At 37.1% G+C, this 17,841-nt stretch overlaps 1 protein-coding gene across 2 annotated transcripts; it reads left to right on the top strand.

The window, feature by feature from the left end:
* Positions 1-740: 740 nt before the first annotated feature.
* Positions 741-6,371, top strand: LOC127162842 (E3 ubiquitin/ISG15 ligase TRIM25-like). 2 transcript variants are annotated; one of them, XM_051105720.1, is made up of 2 exons: positions 741-1,350; positions 6,224-6,371. In XM_051105720.1, the coding sequence occupies exons 1-2, from the start codon at positions 778-780 to the stop codon at positions 6,269-6,271; spliced, it is 621 nt and encodes a 206-aa protein (XP_050961677.1). In that variant the 5' UTR covers positions 741-777; the 3' UTR covers positions 6,272-6,371. The 2 variants fall into 2 exon arrangements, with proteins under 2 accessions (XP_050961677.1, XP_050961678.1); XM_051105721.1 differs by lacking the exon at positions 6,224-6,371 and adding an exon at positions 1,871-2,597.
* Positions 6,372-17,841: the final 11,470 nt, after the last annotated feature.

The following is a 17,841-nucleotide window of genomic DNA, read 5'->3' as shown; positions in this document are numbered from 1 at the left end:
GCCTACAAATGAAACCATACCACCGGGTTATAGATTTATAGATCGGAAACTTCTGAGCATGTATAAAGCATCATATTAGCAAAGGTACAGTCTTTGAGCCGCTGAACAGATGCGTCCTTTGTAGAAAGAAACGCATAAACATTATGCTAGATACTGTCATCCACAACAAACTGCATATTTACAGCTGCACACAGTTCTGCAGTCTTCTTTACCCTCCTTTGAACGTGAACTGACGGAGGAACTTGATTATGTGATCATCTGCGAAGCCCTGTCGTCTCAGACTAAGGTAATGCTTTACAGTAAACTTTAGTTGACGTTAGGTAATGCATTAACTAACATGAATCTTTGTTAAGGATAGTTAATAGAAATACATGTTTTTGTTAGAATACGCGGAGAGGGTATTACAAGGAGAGGGTGACTTATGAGGACATTGCCCCATGTCCCCATTTTTTAAAAGGCTTATAAATCATACAGAATTAGTTTTTGGTTTTTTTGAGAAAGTAAAGAATGTGCAGTTTCCTGTGAGGGCTAGGTTTAGCTGTAGAGTTGGTGTAGGGCGATAGAAAATATGGTTTGTACAGTATAAAAACCATTATGCTTATGGAATGTCCCCACAATTCACAAACACAAAACTGTGTGTGACTCTAATACAGGAGCAGCAATGAGGAACCTGCTTTACAGACACACCTATTTTACGCACGTGACTCAAACACAGTTCAAGGACACTTACAGTATTTGAGCTGTTGTGTGTTTGTGTCTCTCTATTCACACAGTAAAATGGCAGAAGCCAGAATTTCAGTGGATCAGGATGAGTTCATCTGTCCAGTGTGTCTGGATCTCCTGAAGGATCCAGTGGCCATTCTCTGTGGACACAGTTACTGTAAGAGCTGTATTACAGGCTGCTGGGATCAGGAGGATCAGATGAGAGTCTACAGCTGCCCTCAGTGCAGACAGACCTTCAGACCAAGACCTGCTTTAGCTAGAAACACCATGCTGGCTGAAGTGGTGGACAAACTGAAGAAGACTAAACTTCCCACTGACACTTACGCTGGAGATGTGGAGTGTGATGTTTGTACTGGAAGAAAATACAAAGCCATCAAGTCCTGTCTGGTGTGTCTGAACTCTTACTGTCAGATTCACCTTGAACAACATGAGCATTGGTTTAAAGGAAAGAAACACAATTTGACTGAAGCCACTGGACGACTGCAGGAGATGATCTGCCGTGAACATGAGAAACATCTGGAAATGTACTGCATCACTAACCAACAATGCATTTGTGTGCTGTGTACAAAATATGAACATAAAAACCATAACACTGTATCAGCTGCAGCACAGAGGACAGAAAAACAGGTATTTAAAAGTAGATACTGATAAAATATTGCTGGAGACACTTAAGCCTAAAGTATACTTTGTTTCTGTACATGTGCACTTGTGTATACGTACAGTTGAACACGTACCTTCGCATACACAACCTAAATGTACTTTGTACTTTGTGCTTTACGCCTATTTCGTAAGTGTTATATAAGCACCCGTATTAACAGGTTACAGCATTCACACTGCACACATCAGCAGAAATGAACAGCAGCTACAAGAAGAGTTTCGCTGCTGAGCCTATTTGGTGAAAATGCATCGTAAACCTTTATTGAACATTTTTCATAAAATTGGTCATTACTGTAAAAAGTGGTACATTAAATTTACTTTGATTTACTTTGAGAATTGATTTCATAATTGATGATATAAATGATGGTTTGCTCAGAATATCATCTGTACCGAGACGCTGCTGATACACTGAACATGAAGAGTTCAGCTACATAAAATAAGATCAAACAGCTTCATCATTCTTGACTTCGATGTTTTTTATCTCCATCAGATTCCCATCAGCTCACTCTGGATCTCAACACAGTAAATAAACACCTCAGTCTGTCTGAGAGCAACAGAGTGATTACTGGAACTCGCACAGAGCAGCCGTATCCTGATCATCCAGACAGATTTGATCAGTGGTATCAGGTGTTGTGTAGAAAGAGTGTGTGTGGACACTGTTACTGGGAGATTGAGTGGACTGGAGATGTGTGTATCAGTGATATATAAGAGCATCAGCAGAAAGGGACGGGGGGTGAGTGTGCGTTTAACCATAATGATCAGTCCTGGAGTTTGATCTGCTCTCGCTTTGGTTACTCATTCATGCACAATAGCTCACTGACTTTTCTCACTATAGAGCCCATCACCAGTAGAATAGGGTTGTCTGATGATGATGATATCAGCTGTAGAGTAGGAGTGTATGTGGATCACAGTGCAGGAACTCTGTCCTTCTACAGAGTCTCTGACACAATGCGCCTCATCCACACAGTCAAGACCACATTCACTCAGCCGCTCTATCCTGGGTTTGAGGTTTCTCATATATCATCAGTAAAACTGTGTTGATAAATCATAGAACAAATTGTAGAATGATTCTACCCATAATGGTTTGCGTCATGCATAGAGTGTGCATAGAGTATGCATAGAGCGAGTGTACCATATATATGTATAAACACACTCACACACATTACTTTTAGTCTGCACAAGTCTGTATACATTGGATTGATTTTTTCAATAACTTCAATGTACTTGAATTGTGCATTGAATGTACATGTATTGGATGAAGACTTTTGTAATTCATGTTAATCAATAAATATTTAATTAATGCAACCACATCTATTTCGCTGCGTCGTCCTTTCATCGCTGGTTGTGACACTTGTAAATCATATATATCACTTCCACACTTTCAAATTTAAAGAAGTATTCTGCTAAATTTTCTTTTCTCTCTTATGTAGCACTGTGCGACTGACAGGAGTTAGAATCCTTGAAAGTGTAGAGAAGGACAATTCACATAATTTAGAAAGCAACTCAGGAAATGCTTCCTTATACCCTTGAATGTGTTTGCACATTGCTGAAAGATCTGATTTAGTAGGAAACTGTCTTAGCGACATAGGTTTTCATTTGTTATACTCTCTGTTTACTATCAGCAAGGAGCTGGAGTGGTCTGAGTGTACTCACATCTAGAAAGGATGCAGACTGTGGGCGAAGTTCATTGCCTTGTACTATTCATGTTTTTTCCTGAGAATCTATTTTCCATCTCAACAGTCACTCTGTACTGAATATGCAGCAAAGACATTTTCGAAAACTTGCTTTAGGGTCAATAGAGTATAAATAAGTGTGACCAACAGAAGTGAGGACAAAATCTGTCTGACCGGTGCTTGTTTACTGTTCTTTTTAAACTGTCTTCGTGTCTTTTAAAGCTTGCAAGGTAGCACTGATAACCTCACTAGCTGTACACAGATTTACAGTGTTACCATGCAACATATAATTTGCAGGTTTTAAAACTGAAAGTATTTTTTAACAAGGAAATGGCCAAGTTCAAAATAGTTGTGTGTTCTAGGTTGCCTCTGATCTATTTTCCATATGTGCAACACTTCTGTGTGAAACTTCAGAGGGAAAGACCAAGACTTTAGGTCAGGTTCAATTTCCTGTTTTGGCATTCCATAGCAAGCATTTTGATAGGAATACGAATACGAAAAAGCAAAAAAAGCAAGCAGAAGTAAAATAAGAATTCATAAAAATTCTAGAAACCATTCAGTTTATTGGTGAGCAGGATCTCCCACTCAAGCACCGTACAGATGCGGACAACCTTTTTGTCAAATTGCTGAAACTATGAGAGTCCAACATTACAATACTGGCTGCAATGGTGAGATTAAAACTGCTCCCATGAGGTGAAGAATTAACTCCTAAACTGAATGGCCTCAGAGTTTGCAAGAGTGCTTTCTGTATACATTAGGCCGTGTTTCCTCTAGGTTTATAGGTATATAGCCTCAAAAGTGCAAAAGACGGCTTTAGATATACTTTACAATCAGTGCCTGGAGAAGTAAGTATACGCCCCAAATATACTCTGAAAAGAATAGCTTACTAACGTCTGGACGTGACTCTTCACAATCTCTGATGAAATCGCTCAGGTTTTCTCTGTATTAGAGACATTTTGAACTTACTATTTGAATGCATTAATTTACTGGATCCTTCGACTGAAGTTTACAGGGGTTCACCGGTTTAAGAAATTTCTGAACGTAATTCGGCTTCTTTTGATTTTTATGGCACTGTTTCTGTTATAATGTACTGATTCAAATTAGTAATCAATAATACTTATTATTTTACCACTCTGCACACCTCCCCTGACATGCTCTCGCATATGGACAGAACAAGCAGCATTTGGGGTGGAGGAGTGGACGGGGCAGGCGCGGGTGCGGGCGCATCAGGCGCAATCATCCAACATAGACTATTTCAAAGGAAGCCAGCATCACGGTTCTGACCGCATCACTGTCTTTACTGGGTGTTTTTAGGGAATATTTGCATTTATTCATTGATTGAATTAGATATTCATTTGGTGGACTGTGACGATTTTGGCTAATGCAGGACACTACTGAATGATGAGTATCAGAGGGTATTTATACACAAAGCCAACACCCTGCACTACACCAGTCAAAAAAAAGTTGTCACTCATCTCAGTTTGCGATCTCAGAACGTTGCATTAAAATCAAAGTTCTCTACACTGCATAATGAACCTCTTACTTACGTTATGCCGTTAACGAGAGAGATTTCATGAGAGCGAGCATAACTCTTCACCGAACAGAAACTCCGGCATTTTGAGTGATGAGTGGATTCTAACTTAAATGCAATGACCAATCATAGGTAGGCTATTTAAGAGATTAACAAACATGTCTGTTATTGGCTACATTTCTGACCACTGCAAAAGCTCGTTGTAAATAGGACATTTAATATTCTCCGGAGCTCAAGGCTCAAGGCTATTCTCCAGAGTTTGTGGCAGGAGCTCAACTTGCAATCCCCATGAGCTAAAATTTGCCCCTTTTCCTCAGAAAAAAACAAAACAAAAGTGATCGGAGTTTACACATAGAAAAAGATTTACAATGCACACATTCGGAGCCCTCAAGTACCCAACGTGCATGCTCCACTCCCAGGCACATAATGCACAAGTCGTGCGTGTCCTCAGGTGTCAAATATCTAGGACACGGAGGCACGCAATTCTTGAAACGTTCACCTGGTTTGGACATCGTAACACACTGCTTACAACAGATCAGTCCTGAAGAGAGCAAAGAGGATGATGTATTTGGTAGATGCCCTTTTATACTTCTTTGCACCCCACCTATGACGCCAGGTGGGCCAATAGATTGACATTGTTTCACACATGCTTCAGATACTGGATCTGCCAACTGCATTCCCAAATGTGTCCCCTAGAGGGAAATGCAGTGTTGAGTTCCCTAGAAGGGGAGCATCATTATTTCATGTAAATTAAAATGCTTACAAATGGCTTACATGGTGTGAAAAGTTTCTTTACCCGGGGTTAAAAGCAGTGTTTAGAATGATGATAACCCGGGGTTAAGCAGCTAGTGACAGCTCAGTGTGCCATTGAAATTGCATTAGGGATTTAGAGGAATAACCTTGTAGACCAGTGGTTCCCAACAACGTTCCTGGAGGCCCCCCAGCACTGCATGTTTTCCATGTCATCTTAATTAAGCACACCTGATTCAGAGCATCAGCTCATTAGTAGAGACTCCAAGACCTGAAATGGGTGTGTCAGACAAAGGAGAGATGCAAAATATGCAGTGCTGGGGGGCCTCCAGGAATGTGGTTGGGAACCACTGTGGTAGACCATCTACATAGCCTTCAACATTATATTGTTCTATTTAATCCCTGTAAAAGACTTAAAACAAAATGAGAGGGTGACTTTATAAGTTGTATTTATTGCATTAAATCATAACTTCATAAGCCACCAGTTACTTCACTCCGGAAGAAGTTACAACAAACTGCAGCATCTACCCTCAAGAGAAATATTATTTGGTTAACTCAAGTACTGTGTAAAAAAAACAAATCAATAAATCAGATCCATGTAGCAAACTATTATCAAATGAAAAAAAAACAAAAACGCATACAACTGTAATGAACAACTCTGAATTCAGAGGCAACAAAGTGCATGACTTATTCAAGGGCTTAATTAACCCATTTAACATCGGACTGGTCTGATTGTCTTGGTGTAACTGAGGTGGTCTATCTTTCTGTACTGAAGTTTGTGTAATGTGTGATACTGTAGAATGAAACAGTGTATGAGTCAAAGGTGTGTGTGTGTGCAAGAATAATAAAACCAAATATTAACATTAATTTTGTGTTTTCTGAATTACAGCTTACAGGTGGTGGCCCGATACAAAAAAAATATTCTGCAGTGCAGTAGAGGAGCATCTTGATGTACAGATGTACAGAGTTGAACATCACCGCAGCTGGCAAGTATAAGGAACTCCTTACAAACCACAGTGGTCAGCGTAATGTTAGTGTATTTACCACACAGTGTGCCTCTGCAATTCAGGAGAATCCAGCTATAGAAGACTGTATCAAAGCCTTGAAGGCATCCGGTAAGCTGCTTCCCCTAAAATGAAAGTGAACTGACATAGGATCTGGGAAAGTTTTCACATTAAATCTTACTAATAAAAACTAAAGTTGTACAATGCACTGAAGCTCACCCATGTTCTGTACTGCCATTTGCTATTGTTTGAAAGATGTTCTCTAATGTTTGAAATAGAGTTGTCAAAAGGTACCAGGTTCAGTACTTTCGGTACTGAAATTTTAAAAACGTCCATTTCCTGTTCACATTTGAGCGCTGTTGAGACGATTTTTAAACATCGCTGATTGGCCACAGTGTTCACGCGCTCAACAGACATCACTGTGATTGGCTACAATGATAAGGGCTTCACACTCCTCACCGAGCGCTCACACATAAGCACAACGGGAGATTTTTAAAGCTGTGTGTCAGCGGATCCCTAATACATCTGCACATAGACGGATCCGCCGACAGACGTGGCTTTCAAACGCGTGAACACTACGGCCAATCTGCGATGTTTAAAAATCGGCTCAACAGCGCTCAAATGTGAGCAAGAAATGGACATTTGTTAAAATGCACTACCAAAAGTACCGAACCCAGGACCTTTTGACAACTCTAGTTTGAAAGTTAGTACTGGGGTAGTTTTGACACTGTGAAATATTTTATTATATTATTATTGCTTTATTTAAAAAAAAAAATGTTGCGATTTGACACTACTGTAATCCATTGTTCACAACTGGTACATTTCATTCAGCAATGTTTACACTTTACAGAAATGTATGTTTCTATCAGATTTCAGAAGCTTAGTTTCGTTTTATTGCACGGTTATGTTTACTGGAGGAAATCAGTATTTTTCTATGACATTGCAGAAGCTTATTTTTCACTTTATATCAAGTGTATTGCTGTACAGTTTATCAGTCTTTATCAACCTGTTGTGTTTGTTTCCTTTTTCTGTTTAGAAGATAACTAAGCTTTTAAATCTCATTTGTAAGTGATTAACAAGGCATAAATAGTCCTCTATTTAGATGAGCTCACAAAAATAGTTAACTGACAACTAGTAAATATTTTAGAACTACATGAATTAATCATGAATTACAGTAAGCATATGTGTTAATAAAGCATTTAACACACTATGTAATTATTACTATGTCTGAATAATATGTATAAATGTACATCTAAAAAGTTCATTAATCATTAATGATCTAAATGATTTTATGAACCACTAGCAACTAAAGAATGTAAATAATGTAATATTTAGAAATGACAAATTGATCATTAATAAAGTACGAAAATACAATTATTAAACACATTAAGATATTCTTATAAAGTAAGACCAAAGCATTTAAAACTGTTTATAATTAATGTAGGGACAATGCTTTATAAATGATGAATTAATTATTTACTAATGATTCATAACTTGCAGTTACTATCAAGTATTACCCACATTTCTTCTATTATCACTAGATCATTTGCAGTCTGCTGTCGTTGTTGCAAAAAGTGGATTTGTTTGAAAAATTGTACCTGCAATATCTTGCACAACCTGATGATTTGTTACAATGTTATTTTTAAACAAAAAACAAAATATTGTGGAACTGTTCAACTATTTACAACTAAAGGCGTACCTGTTTATTGAACACTGAGGAGGAACATTTTGTGGGAAAACAAATAACAGTGGTTTGTTTAAAAATTGTATTTAAAAATGTATAAGGTGGAAAGGGGGGGGGAGGGGGGGTCTGTCGACAAAACACACCCAGTTTTGAAACAAATACTTTTGCAATTTCTTTTGCATAATATTATTTTATTACTAATAAAAAATAATCACTTCAGCAAAGTTTGTATTGATTTCTATTTACTTTGATCAATACAATATTTTGTCAATTTTTACAATGTTCATTCAAAAAATGATTCTGAAAGCTGCTTTCACCACTTGAAAAAGATCCCATAAACATTTTAGATGATTTTACAGTAGTAACAATAAATATATTTTATTATATGTATGCTTGGAGCGGCATAAAATATTGAGGTATAATTCATGTATCTTAAATATAAAAAATAAATACATAATATACATAATATTTTTTATAATAATATAAAAATAACTACATAATTATTTTAATTGTTTGAATACTTAACTACAAACTAAAGAAGTTCATTTTTAATGGTATAGCAATTAATATATTATATATTTTAAAATATTTTTAGATTTAACTTAAAAACTAAATTTTTTAAAGTTTTATCTTTAAATGTAGAAATTGCTAAATATGTTTAGCCAACACGGACTTGTTGCTGCTGTAGTCATTTAGTCTAAATCACTTAATGCACAGCTCTATTTATAATCACATGACTCAGAACATTCACATTTATTATAACTCAAAGACTCAGCATACTACTTTGAGGCCTTTTATTTAGTATTTTAATTAGTGATGCATTAATCATGATTTTTTATGGCTGATTTAGACTTTTATTTATTTATTTATTAATTTACTTATTTATTTATTATTATTATTTATTATTATTATTATTTTACAAGCAAATTGGCAGATTCTGATACTGGTTACCTTTTTTTTTTTTTTTAAATTTTATTTATTGTTTATGTGCTCTATAACAAGCAAGTTTCTCTTAAAAACATCTGTTGCCATTTACAATTAGAGGCATTCAGTGTATTTTAATCACGATCCAAACAAAGATGCTAAACACATGTTGCTTGAGCAGTTGTTTTTAATTTGAATTAACTTGATTTCAAGATTTAAAACAGAACAGTTTGACTTTATTTTTGTAAAAATGATGCTACATAAAACGTATCTGCACCAAACAAAACCAGCAAGCGGGCTGAATGAGAATGCAAATTCACTCTCTGACAGCAGGTGGCGCTTATGGAACAGCAGAGATACAGCATTACCTTGTGTACACTGTAACCAAAGCAGCGCTGCGCTTATAATTAGGCTACTATAGATAGATGACCGATTAGAAACTGTTTCTATGGGCCGCTATACTTAACCTGTCCGCCATAATGCAATATTCAAAGGCAGTCCGTGAATACTGGAGCAAGTTGCCTGTGTGTCTGCAACTGTAGTCAATGCTTATTAAAAACAAAACCAACACATTCTTACAGAAAACAGTGATGTCATCATTCAGCTCAGTTTAGTTCTCATCCAATAATGTCAGTGCAGTCAAGTCAATATATTTATGTATCTTCTATTAAGTCCAATTCTACTCATTTTTTTCCTGCCAGAAACTTAATTATTTTGGCAGAAATGCATGTCTAATAGTGTACAAATTGTGTAACCCGTCTAAAATTCTCTTACAGGCCATCAAGACATTTAAATTTACATGATTTCCACAGGATTTTGAAGATCTTCAAGCCAACATAGCAACACCTTGCTGTTTAGTATTGAAAGTCTCATCCTCACCCCAAAAAGAAACCGTCTGAGTTTTTTTGAGAGACTTCTCCTGCTGTGCTACAACTGTTACTTTGAAAATAAAACCCAAGTGAAACAATGAACTCTTTGTATTAAGATAAGAATACTGTGTGTTGTTGAAAAATGTTTGTTGTTGTTTTTTGAAATCTTGGGGTTTTGCAGATAAAACAAATCTTTTATATAAAGAGAACTTAAAAAGAGATAAAAAGATAGAAAGAACTTTTTAATGCATGGATATAAGGAAGCATGAAGATGGGTAAAGTTTTGAGTGTGCTTCAAAATTTGCTGGTGAAAGCACACCTGTAACACATGAAGGCTATCTTTTTTTTTCCACATGCAAGCTTCTTTGCCAATTAAAAAAAAAACAAAAAAAAAAACCATATTAGTTTTAACTTTTAATGATCTGTCATGTTAAGAGATCTTTTGTATGGCATGCATACCTCTAGGTGTCAGGAAATATTCTACATTGTCAGAATATAATAATATTCTAAAAGAAAACGAAGGTGTATGAAATATAGGCTGTTTGTTCAATACATTACTGACTCAAACATTAGAAGAAGAACTTCTAAGTCAAATAAAACACTTGGAAGGGCTGAAAGAGATCAAGCCTCTGACAGGTTAGAAAAAGTTACACAAAAGTAAAGGATATTACTTTCCATAAAAAGTAACTAAGTAATGCAATTAGTTACTTTCTTTAGAGATCTATGTAAATTAATATTGTTATGCATTACTTTCAAAAGTAACTTTCCCCAGCAATGTCCCCAACATATACAGACTTCATGCCCACTCTAAATCTAATGATCTGTAAAGCTTTGACAGTGGCTCTAATCATAACTGCTATGATGCCAAAGAAATGTGGGGTTATGTGTCTGATGTTATTTGAGTTGTAAAACGTTGAAGCAGCTTTTCTATAATGGCCAGCTGAGGGCACTAAAAACACATTTACATGGCCACGATAACAGGCTGGTGATGCACCTTGTTTGTTTCATTCACCACTGCAGTATAAATACTGCAGCAATTTTTTTTATTTTCCATTTTTTTTTGCAACCCTTTTAACTCAGTTCAGTTTAATTCAACTAAATATGTTTCAGTCCTCAAAGACAATTTTTCACGATTCATTTAAAAATATACATAATGACCACAAAGTTGTAGGACTGATGCCTTTGCTTATGATACCTACCCTTTTTACACATCTACTCAGTGTCACTTTCTTCTCTGGATTTGATTTATACAAGATAACTGTTACATAAGACATTTCCCAAAATGTAGACAATATTGCATACATTAAATAATTATAACTCAATATGAATAATTTGAGTATTTATGTATAGTTTAATTTCAGATCTGACTGTCAGATGAACTTACTTTGTTTTGTTGTTTTTTTTCAAACATCTTTTGAATATAATTTGGAAGCAAATTATTATATACTTTGTACGTTATCTGCAGTGTAAAAATCACCTTAATGAACACATTTTAGAGCATGTAATTTAATTCATAATGTATTTATTGGTTCTTAATAGTCAACCTGTTTTATTGTGCTCTTCTGTAAAATATATAGGATTTATATGTATGACCCCATACCTCCACACAAAGTATGAAATTTATGCAACTATGGGCAAACAGTACAATATATAATGAGTTTTGATTCAAAAATGTTTTGTTCTATTTAATATTGCAATATTGTTTTTACATTATTTATATGTCATTTCCAGCATAATTTGTGATCTACTATAATACCCAGAATTTCATTTCATTTCATTGGAAGAGGAAAAATGAACAAAAGTTATAGACTTGATTTCAATTTCCCTATAAAACTGTTGTATAAAAACAATATCACATTCATTACCTGAAGACTTGTATTATTATTCCGTTTCCCTATAAAACTGTTGTATAAAAATATCACATTCATTATGTGTGTGTGTGTGTGTGTGTAGATTATTAATGAACATAAGGCTGTTTTTTGTAATTATTTTGCTTCTTTCTGTAGAAATAATCATGTACAAGACAAACCATGTCATTTAACACATATGAATGTGGAAATGTTGGGCAACAACTTGGAAAATTCATAATTTATAGTATGTCAATAGTATGTCAAAACTAGCAGCAGCAGTGATGGACCAGACAGCCAGTAGGAGAAGTTTGGTGACAGCTGATGGAGAGTCACTTCAACACTTTCCCTGAATTCAACCGTATGTCGAGCATTTTTCCTCACCTCTTCCTCCTGCCCCCTGCTTAGCCCCTAAAGCCTCCCAACAGCTGAGATTGGTTCTAGCTTGCTTGCAGCTGTTTCCCGCGCTTACAGCTGTAAGTCATGAGGCAACTGTTGCTGAATACTTTGAATGGAAAGTAGCTAAAGCCAGTCTGAAAAGTTGCTACATGTTGCTAAATGATGTCATTCGCTACTCAGCATATTCATTATGTCCATACATTTGCAAACGTTCTAGTGTCAGCCCTTTACCTTTGTTTGCTGTATGTAAACTGTATGTTAATACAGTTGAATTTTTCTGTTGTCAGACACGTATAAACATGTGACTAAATGCAGCCCATTACTTCAAAGCTACTGCTCTGCACTAAAACCCTGATTCATAATCAAGACACCATCTAACAAAATCAGTTAAAAAAGTTAAAAAAGTTATAAGCAACAGTCCTATTTTTTCTGACACCAAACAGCATGTTTATATTTATGATGTTTTTATTAAGTTATCTCAATTTGAGTCAAATATAACACTCCTGTGAAGTGTATATGATGCCATTCTTTTGGAATAAAAAGTTTGGTCATTATGTACATTATTCTTTATTTACCTTCATCATCTGGAAATCTTATTAAAAGACTTTATTGGATTAAGTGGCACCTCTTCTCTCCATTTTGTTTCCATGTTTGTCAGTTTTTATTTTTGATTATGGATTATCCTGTTCATCTCTTCCCCTGCTGAAGCAGGGACCCCATCCCAATAACCTCCTCCTTCTGTTGGAGCAGAAGGGGATGCATCTGGAGGTCCACTCGGCAATCTATGTGGAGATCGCCAACTATTCCAACTTCCCGGACAGCAGCCTCTGCACATTCTTCCTGACGAGCCTCAGCAATGAGTGCAGAACGTGGTTGTCTGGAGGTGGACCTCGGGATTCTTTCGCCACCTTTGTGGAGTGGGTGCTGGTGAACAACAACTCGTCGTTCACCAGCAACTCATCGGCTCCCTTTGTCTCCACTGTCGCCCATCTGCCCACCAGGCTCCCTTGCTCTTGGTCGGTCGTCAACCCACCATTGCCTCAGGACTTTGCTCATCTCTGCGTCTCACCATCTCAATTGGGCTCCTCCTTCCTTCCAGCTCCACCGTAGTCCTCAGTTGCTGCAGCTCCAGCTCCACCACGGACCTCTGGAGCCCTCGGCTCTACCCTGGCCCTCTGGATCCTTGGTGTCACCCTGGCTCGTCAGCTCTCCATTTCTGCCTCAGGTTCCACCACCACCTGCTCCGCTGCCGTTGGTGGCCCCCCTGGAGTCAGCAGCTCTTCATCCACCATGGCTCCTTCCTCTGTCGGCTCCACTGTAGGTCGTCATCAGGGCTGTAGTCTGGGTTCCGCTTGGCTCTTTCTACTTCAGCTCCCTCTTGTCTCCATGCTGGCTCCTTCCTCCATTTTTGTCCTCCTTGGTCTCTCCTGTCTCTTCCCTCTGTCAGAGCCACCCTGATCTCCTGAGTGCCTTCCTGCCTTCCCTTCTCCTAAACCCCCACCCTCCCTCCACCGTTGGTCCTTCTATGGCACAAGGTCAAGTCTTCCGGGAGGGGGGCGTGATGTCACAGATATGAACTCTGTTGTGTGTTTAATTTAGTTTCTATCTTCTGTTTTGGTTTAGATCCTGTTTGCCTGGTTCTCCTGTTCGCATTAGTTCATTAGTCAATTATCAGTTGATCCTCAGCACCATTATGTCCCTCATTTACTGCCTTATATAAGATCTCTCCTTTGTTGATTCAGTTACAGGTTATTGTTGTGAATGCCTGTGTGTGAAATCTTATTAAAGGGGTGCTATTATGCTTTTTCACTTTTTGAACTTTAGTCAGTGTGTGGTGTGCATCTTTGGGCATAAAAAAGATCTACAACCTTACAAGTCCACTCCAAAGGGAGATATTTTGTTTTTAAAAAAATCCCTTTTCAAGAACTACAACAAATGCTCCTTTGGACTACAACGTTTGTTTTCCACATGCAATGATGTCACAATGCAGCCCATTAGAATATCATTCAATTAAATCCCACCCACGGAAATTCAAATTGTTGGGGGGTGTGTAAGCACAATGTGGGGGATTAGCCTAACTTTAACGATGCAGCACAGAGAACCGCTTCAAAGAGCCACAGCGCACTGGGTATAAACGATATATAGTAGTGTATAATGTGTTTTTGTAAGAAAAATATACATATTTAAAACATAAGGATCACTTTAATCTAGCTGGCACTAACAGTTGTACACGGAACTTGCTTCTTTGAAGAGGGCCGTGGCAGTTCTGAAATACCACTGTCCAATCGCAACGCAGTGGGACATCTAACCAATCACAACACATTTAGTTTATTGGAAGGCGGGTCTTCATTAAACCTGGAACTAATCGAGCCATTTGTGCCAGGCTGGGAGAAATGCATTGTAATAATGTAAATTATGTTAAAAATAATAAATTTTTGAACCGCCAAACATGAAAGCATGTTCTAGTACACCTCCAAAACAAAATCAAGACTTTGTAAAAGAGCATAATAGGACCCCTTAAAAAGACTTTATTGGATTATCTTTGTGTTTGTGCTCTTGACATAGCGTGACAAGATCTGTTGGTGGTACTGCATTTAGGTGTTTAATTTGCCCTTTTTTTAAGTTCACTTAATTTGTTGCTTTAATTTCAATTTGATTCTAGCTCTGTGCTTAATCTGCACTTTTATATTTATGTTTATATGTAAATATATGTGAAATTTGACATTTATTAATTTGGCATTTTTATCCAAATCAACTTATAGTTGAGGACTCTAACTGCAATTTGAAATTGTTCTAAAATCTAGATCAATATATTTATCAGTTCTGTTCTAATTTGGATATTAGCTGTAGTATTCTCTTGCCCTTCAATTATTTGTTCATTAGGGAACCAATTTCAGGCATCATGGGCAGTACTACAGTTGTTTTGGTTTTTCTTTTCATCATCTGTGCTGCAGACCATAATTTACAGGGCCAAAATAAAATCAGCAGGAAAGAGAGATTCTCTTCACTGTGAAAGCCTTTAAATCTTACTGGGCACTTATTGTGTACATGGGTCTCATGAAGGTCTCTGCCATGAAAACGTCTCGAATCTACAGTGTTCCCCTTCCTGCTGAGATCATGTCCTGTAAGAAGCTTCTGACCATCAAAAATGCTCTTCATTTTAGCGATCCTCGGTATGATGAAAACAATTAAAAGAAGGGAATCACAGCCTATGACCACTTGGGGAAGGTCAAGCCTCTCTTTTACGATCTTAGGATTATTATTTTCATCTGAACCAAACATCTCCATGGATGAGAGGATGGTGGCATCTAAGGCGAGGTCTGGACTCAAGCAATACATGAAGAACAATCCCACCCGATAGGCCTAAAAGCTTTTTGTCTTGGCAGACTCCCTGAGCGGCACACCTGTGATTTCTTTGTGTATGAGGGTAAGTCCAAGCCATCTCAGAATGGTATGAGCAATGCGTCTGTCATGGCACTCAAAGATGAAAAGATGTTGGGCACTGGTTACTGGCTGGGAAGTGCTGATGTGCTTCACTTACCACATACCATATGAAGATGATGGAGTGCAATGGAGGGTGAAGGACAATGATGGGCAGTGGTCTTAAGTGCATGTGCCTATTCACTGCTGTGCTACACTACAACAGGTTAATGGGGGGAGTGGACCTGTCTGATACCTCTTATACCCTCATGCCATACTACAAAATGCTCCACAAGACACAGAAGTGATACCAATCCTTCTTTTACTACTTTGTGGATATTGCTGTTGTCACTGCCTTGATTTTGCATTAGCATCTGGCCAGAGCAAGAAAGGAAAGACCCCTGACCCAGAAAGCATTAAGGGAAATGTTTGTTCTGGAAGTTGCAGGCTTTGAATCAGGCACAGCTGCTCCTCAGGCTTCAAATGTTGCTTGCAACATCCAGAAGCTCATTACAGATGACAGGACTGCTGGATGGTAAAAGCACAAGCTTTGCCATCAAAGATGCCAGTCATGTGTGTGACATGTGAGGTGCCACTGTGTTTTCTGCCTAAATGGGACTGGCATGAGCAGGGTGGAAAATATTTATTATTGTGTTTTATGTGTTACTAAGCATTCAAATCTAATAGTTGTTCCAGAAATGTTTCCAAGGTTAGGTGGATACATCAGACCCTGACAAATAGATTTGCAGTTCTGACTAGGGAGATGAAGGGAGACAAGCCATCAGTGGTGTGAGACAGTAATGGTTAGGGATTCACTCGCACTCACAGTTACATGACCAATAGGTTTTCATCCTGTTTCTTTCTCTTATATTGTGTTTTATCACACTTCTTAAAATAATGCATAATCAAAAAGATTTCCTAAACTTGGAACCCATCTTTATTCACTTTGGAATTTTGATACATTTATGTTTTACATTTTTATTTCCTTGCAATGGCTCCCTCATCAATTCAAAACAAATCTTAAAATTGTATTTTGTCTACAAATGGATGTTCACCTACATTTAGTTAAAACACTATTTGAGATTATTTTGACAATATTCTGTTATTGCTGTGTCATGCAAAACACACTTTTGGTGTGACATTTGTCCACTTCTCTCTGTAGGGTTACATTGGGTTGTTGTAAACCCAAGTTTGGTCATTTGAAATGTCACATACAATTCTGTCATTTATCAAGAACTCTGTCAGTTCTCTGAATTCACAATCCTTAGATTTGTTCTTTGAATCTGTCCTGTCTTAAGCATTTGTAGCAATAGACAAAAATGCATTGCATGACCAAAATTATTCATTTTTCTTTTATGGCAAAAATCATTAGTGAAAAAGAACACCATGAAGATATTTTGTAAAATTTTTAAATGTTAAAACTTTTTTTTGAATAGTAATATGCATTGAATGAGAACTTTAAAGGTGATTTTCTCAATATTTTGATTTTTCTTGAACCCTCAGATTCCTGATTTTTAAATAGTTGTATCTCAACCAAATATTGTCCTATCCTAACAAACTATACATCAATGAAAAGCTTATTTATTTGTGATCCAGGGTCACATGTCTCAGATTTTTGTGTTAGTTTTTTGTTGGTTCACTGTATACACATATCAAGAGCGCAGCACCTCACAGTGTTCAATAACACAACAAAAAATATACACTGATGACAGACAGCTTAAGATGAAAGAGATCAAATGTTCTAAAAGAACCATTTTTGTTCCAGTTTTCTAATTTATGAAAGTGACTTGAATTTATAGTCTAATTACCTTTAGTCATCTTCTACTAGCAAAACATTCAGTCAGCACAAATTTTATAAGATATAGACGATCTGGTTCCCAATATGCATATCATTTGCATATTATTTGTGGAATTTAATTTCAGGTGCTCAAACAACCTAAGAAAGGCCATAAGCAAAGATCAGATTTATTAAAAAAGTCACCTTGCAGAATTTCTGAAGGTTCCTGCAGCAACAATAATCAAGTAGTAAATAGTTTTGAAGTAACAAACTAATTTTTCTAACAAATCAAATTGAATTTAGTCTACTATACAGGACTGAGCTAAAAGGCTGTGTAAATGCAAAGTGTTTTCATATTGAGAGAGCGTGTTTAATCCCAAATGCATGTCATGCTGAGTGTCAAGCGTGATCAAGGCTTCCACATAAAATTCTTAATGCTTCCTGTGTGTTTGTGTGCCAAACTCTGACTGAAGTGCAAAATAGAGGAGAGACTGCTTTTACTTCTAACCCGTTCTCTCTCAGATCTCTCACTTTCTCACTTCTGGTCTCTCTCTTTGTTTCTCCACCTCCGTCCTGTGAGAAT

Source organism: Labeo rohita, chromosome 3 (genome assembly GCF_022985175.1).
Source record: "Labeo rohita strain BAU-BD-2019 chromosome 3, IGBB_LRoh.1.0, whole genome shotgun sequence".
In the NCBI taxonomy this organism is placed as follows: Eukaryota; Metazoa; Chordata; class Actinopteri; order Cypriniformes; family Cyprinidae; genus Labeo; species Labeo rohita.
Note: the sequence above shows the minus strand (reverse complement) of the source record. Positions and strands in the feature narration are given on the sequence as shown.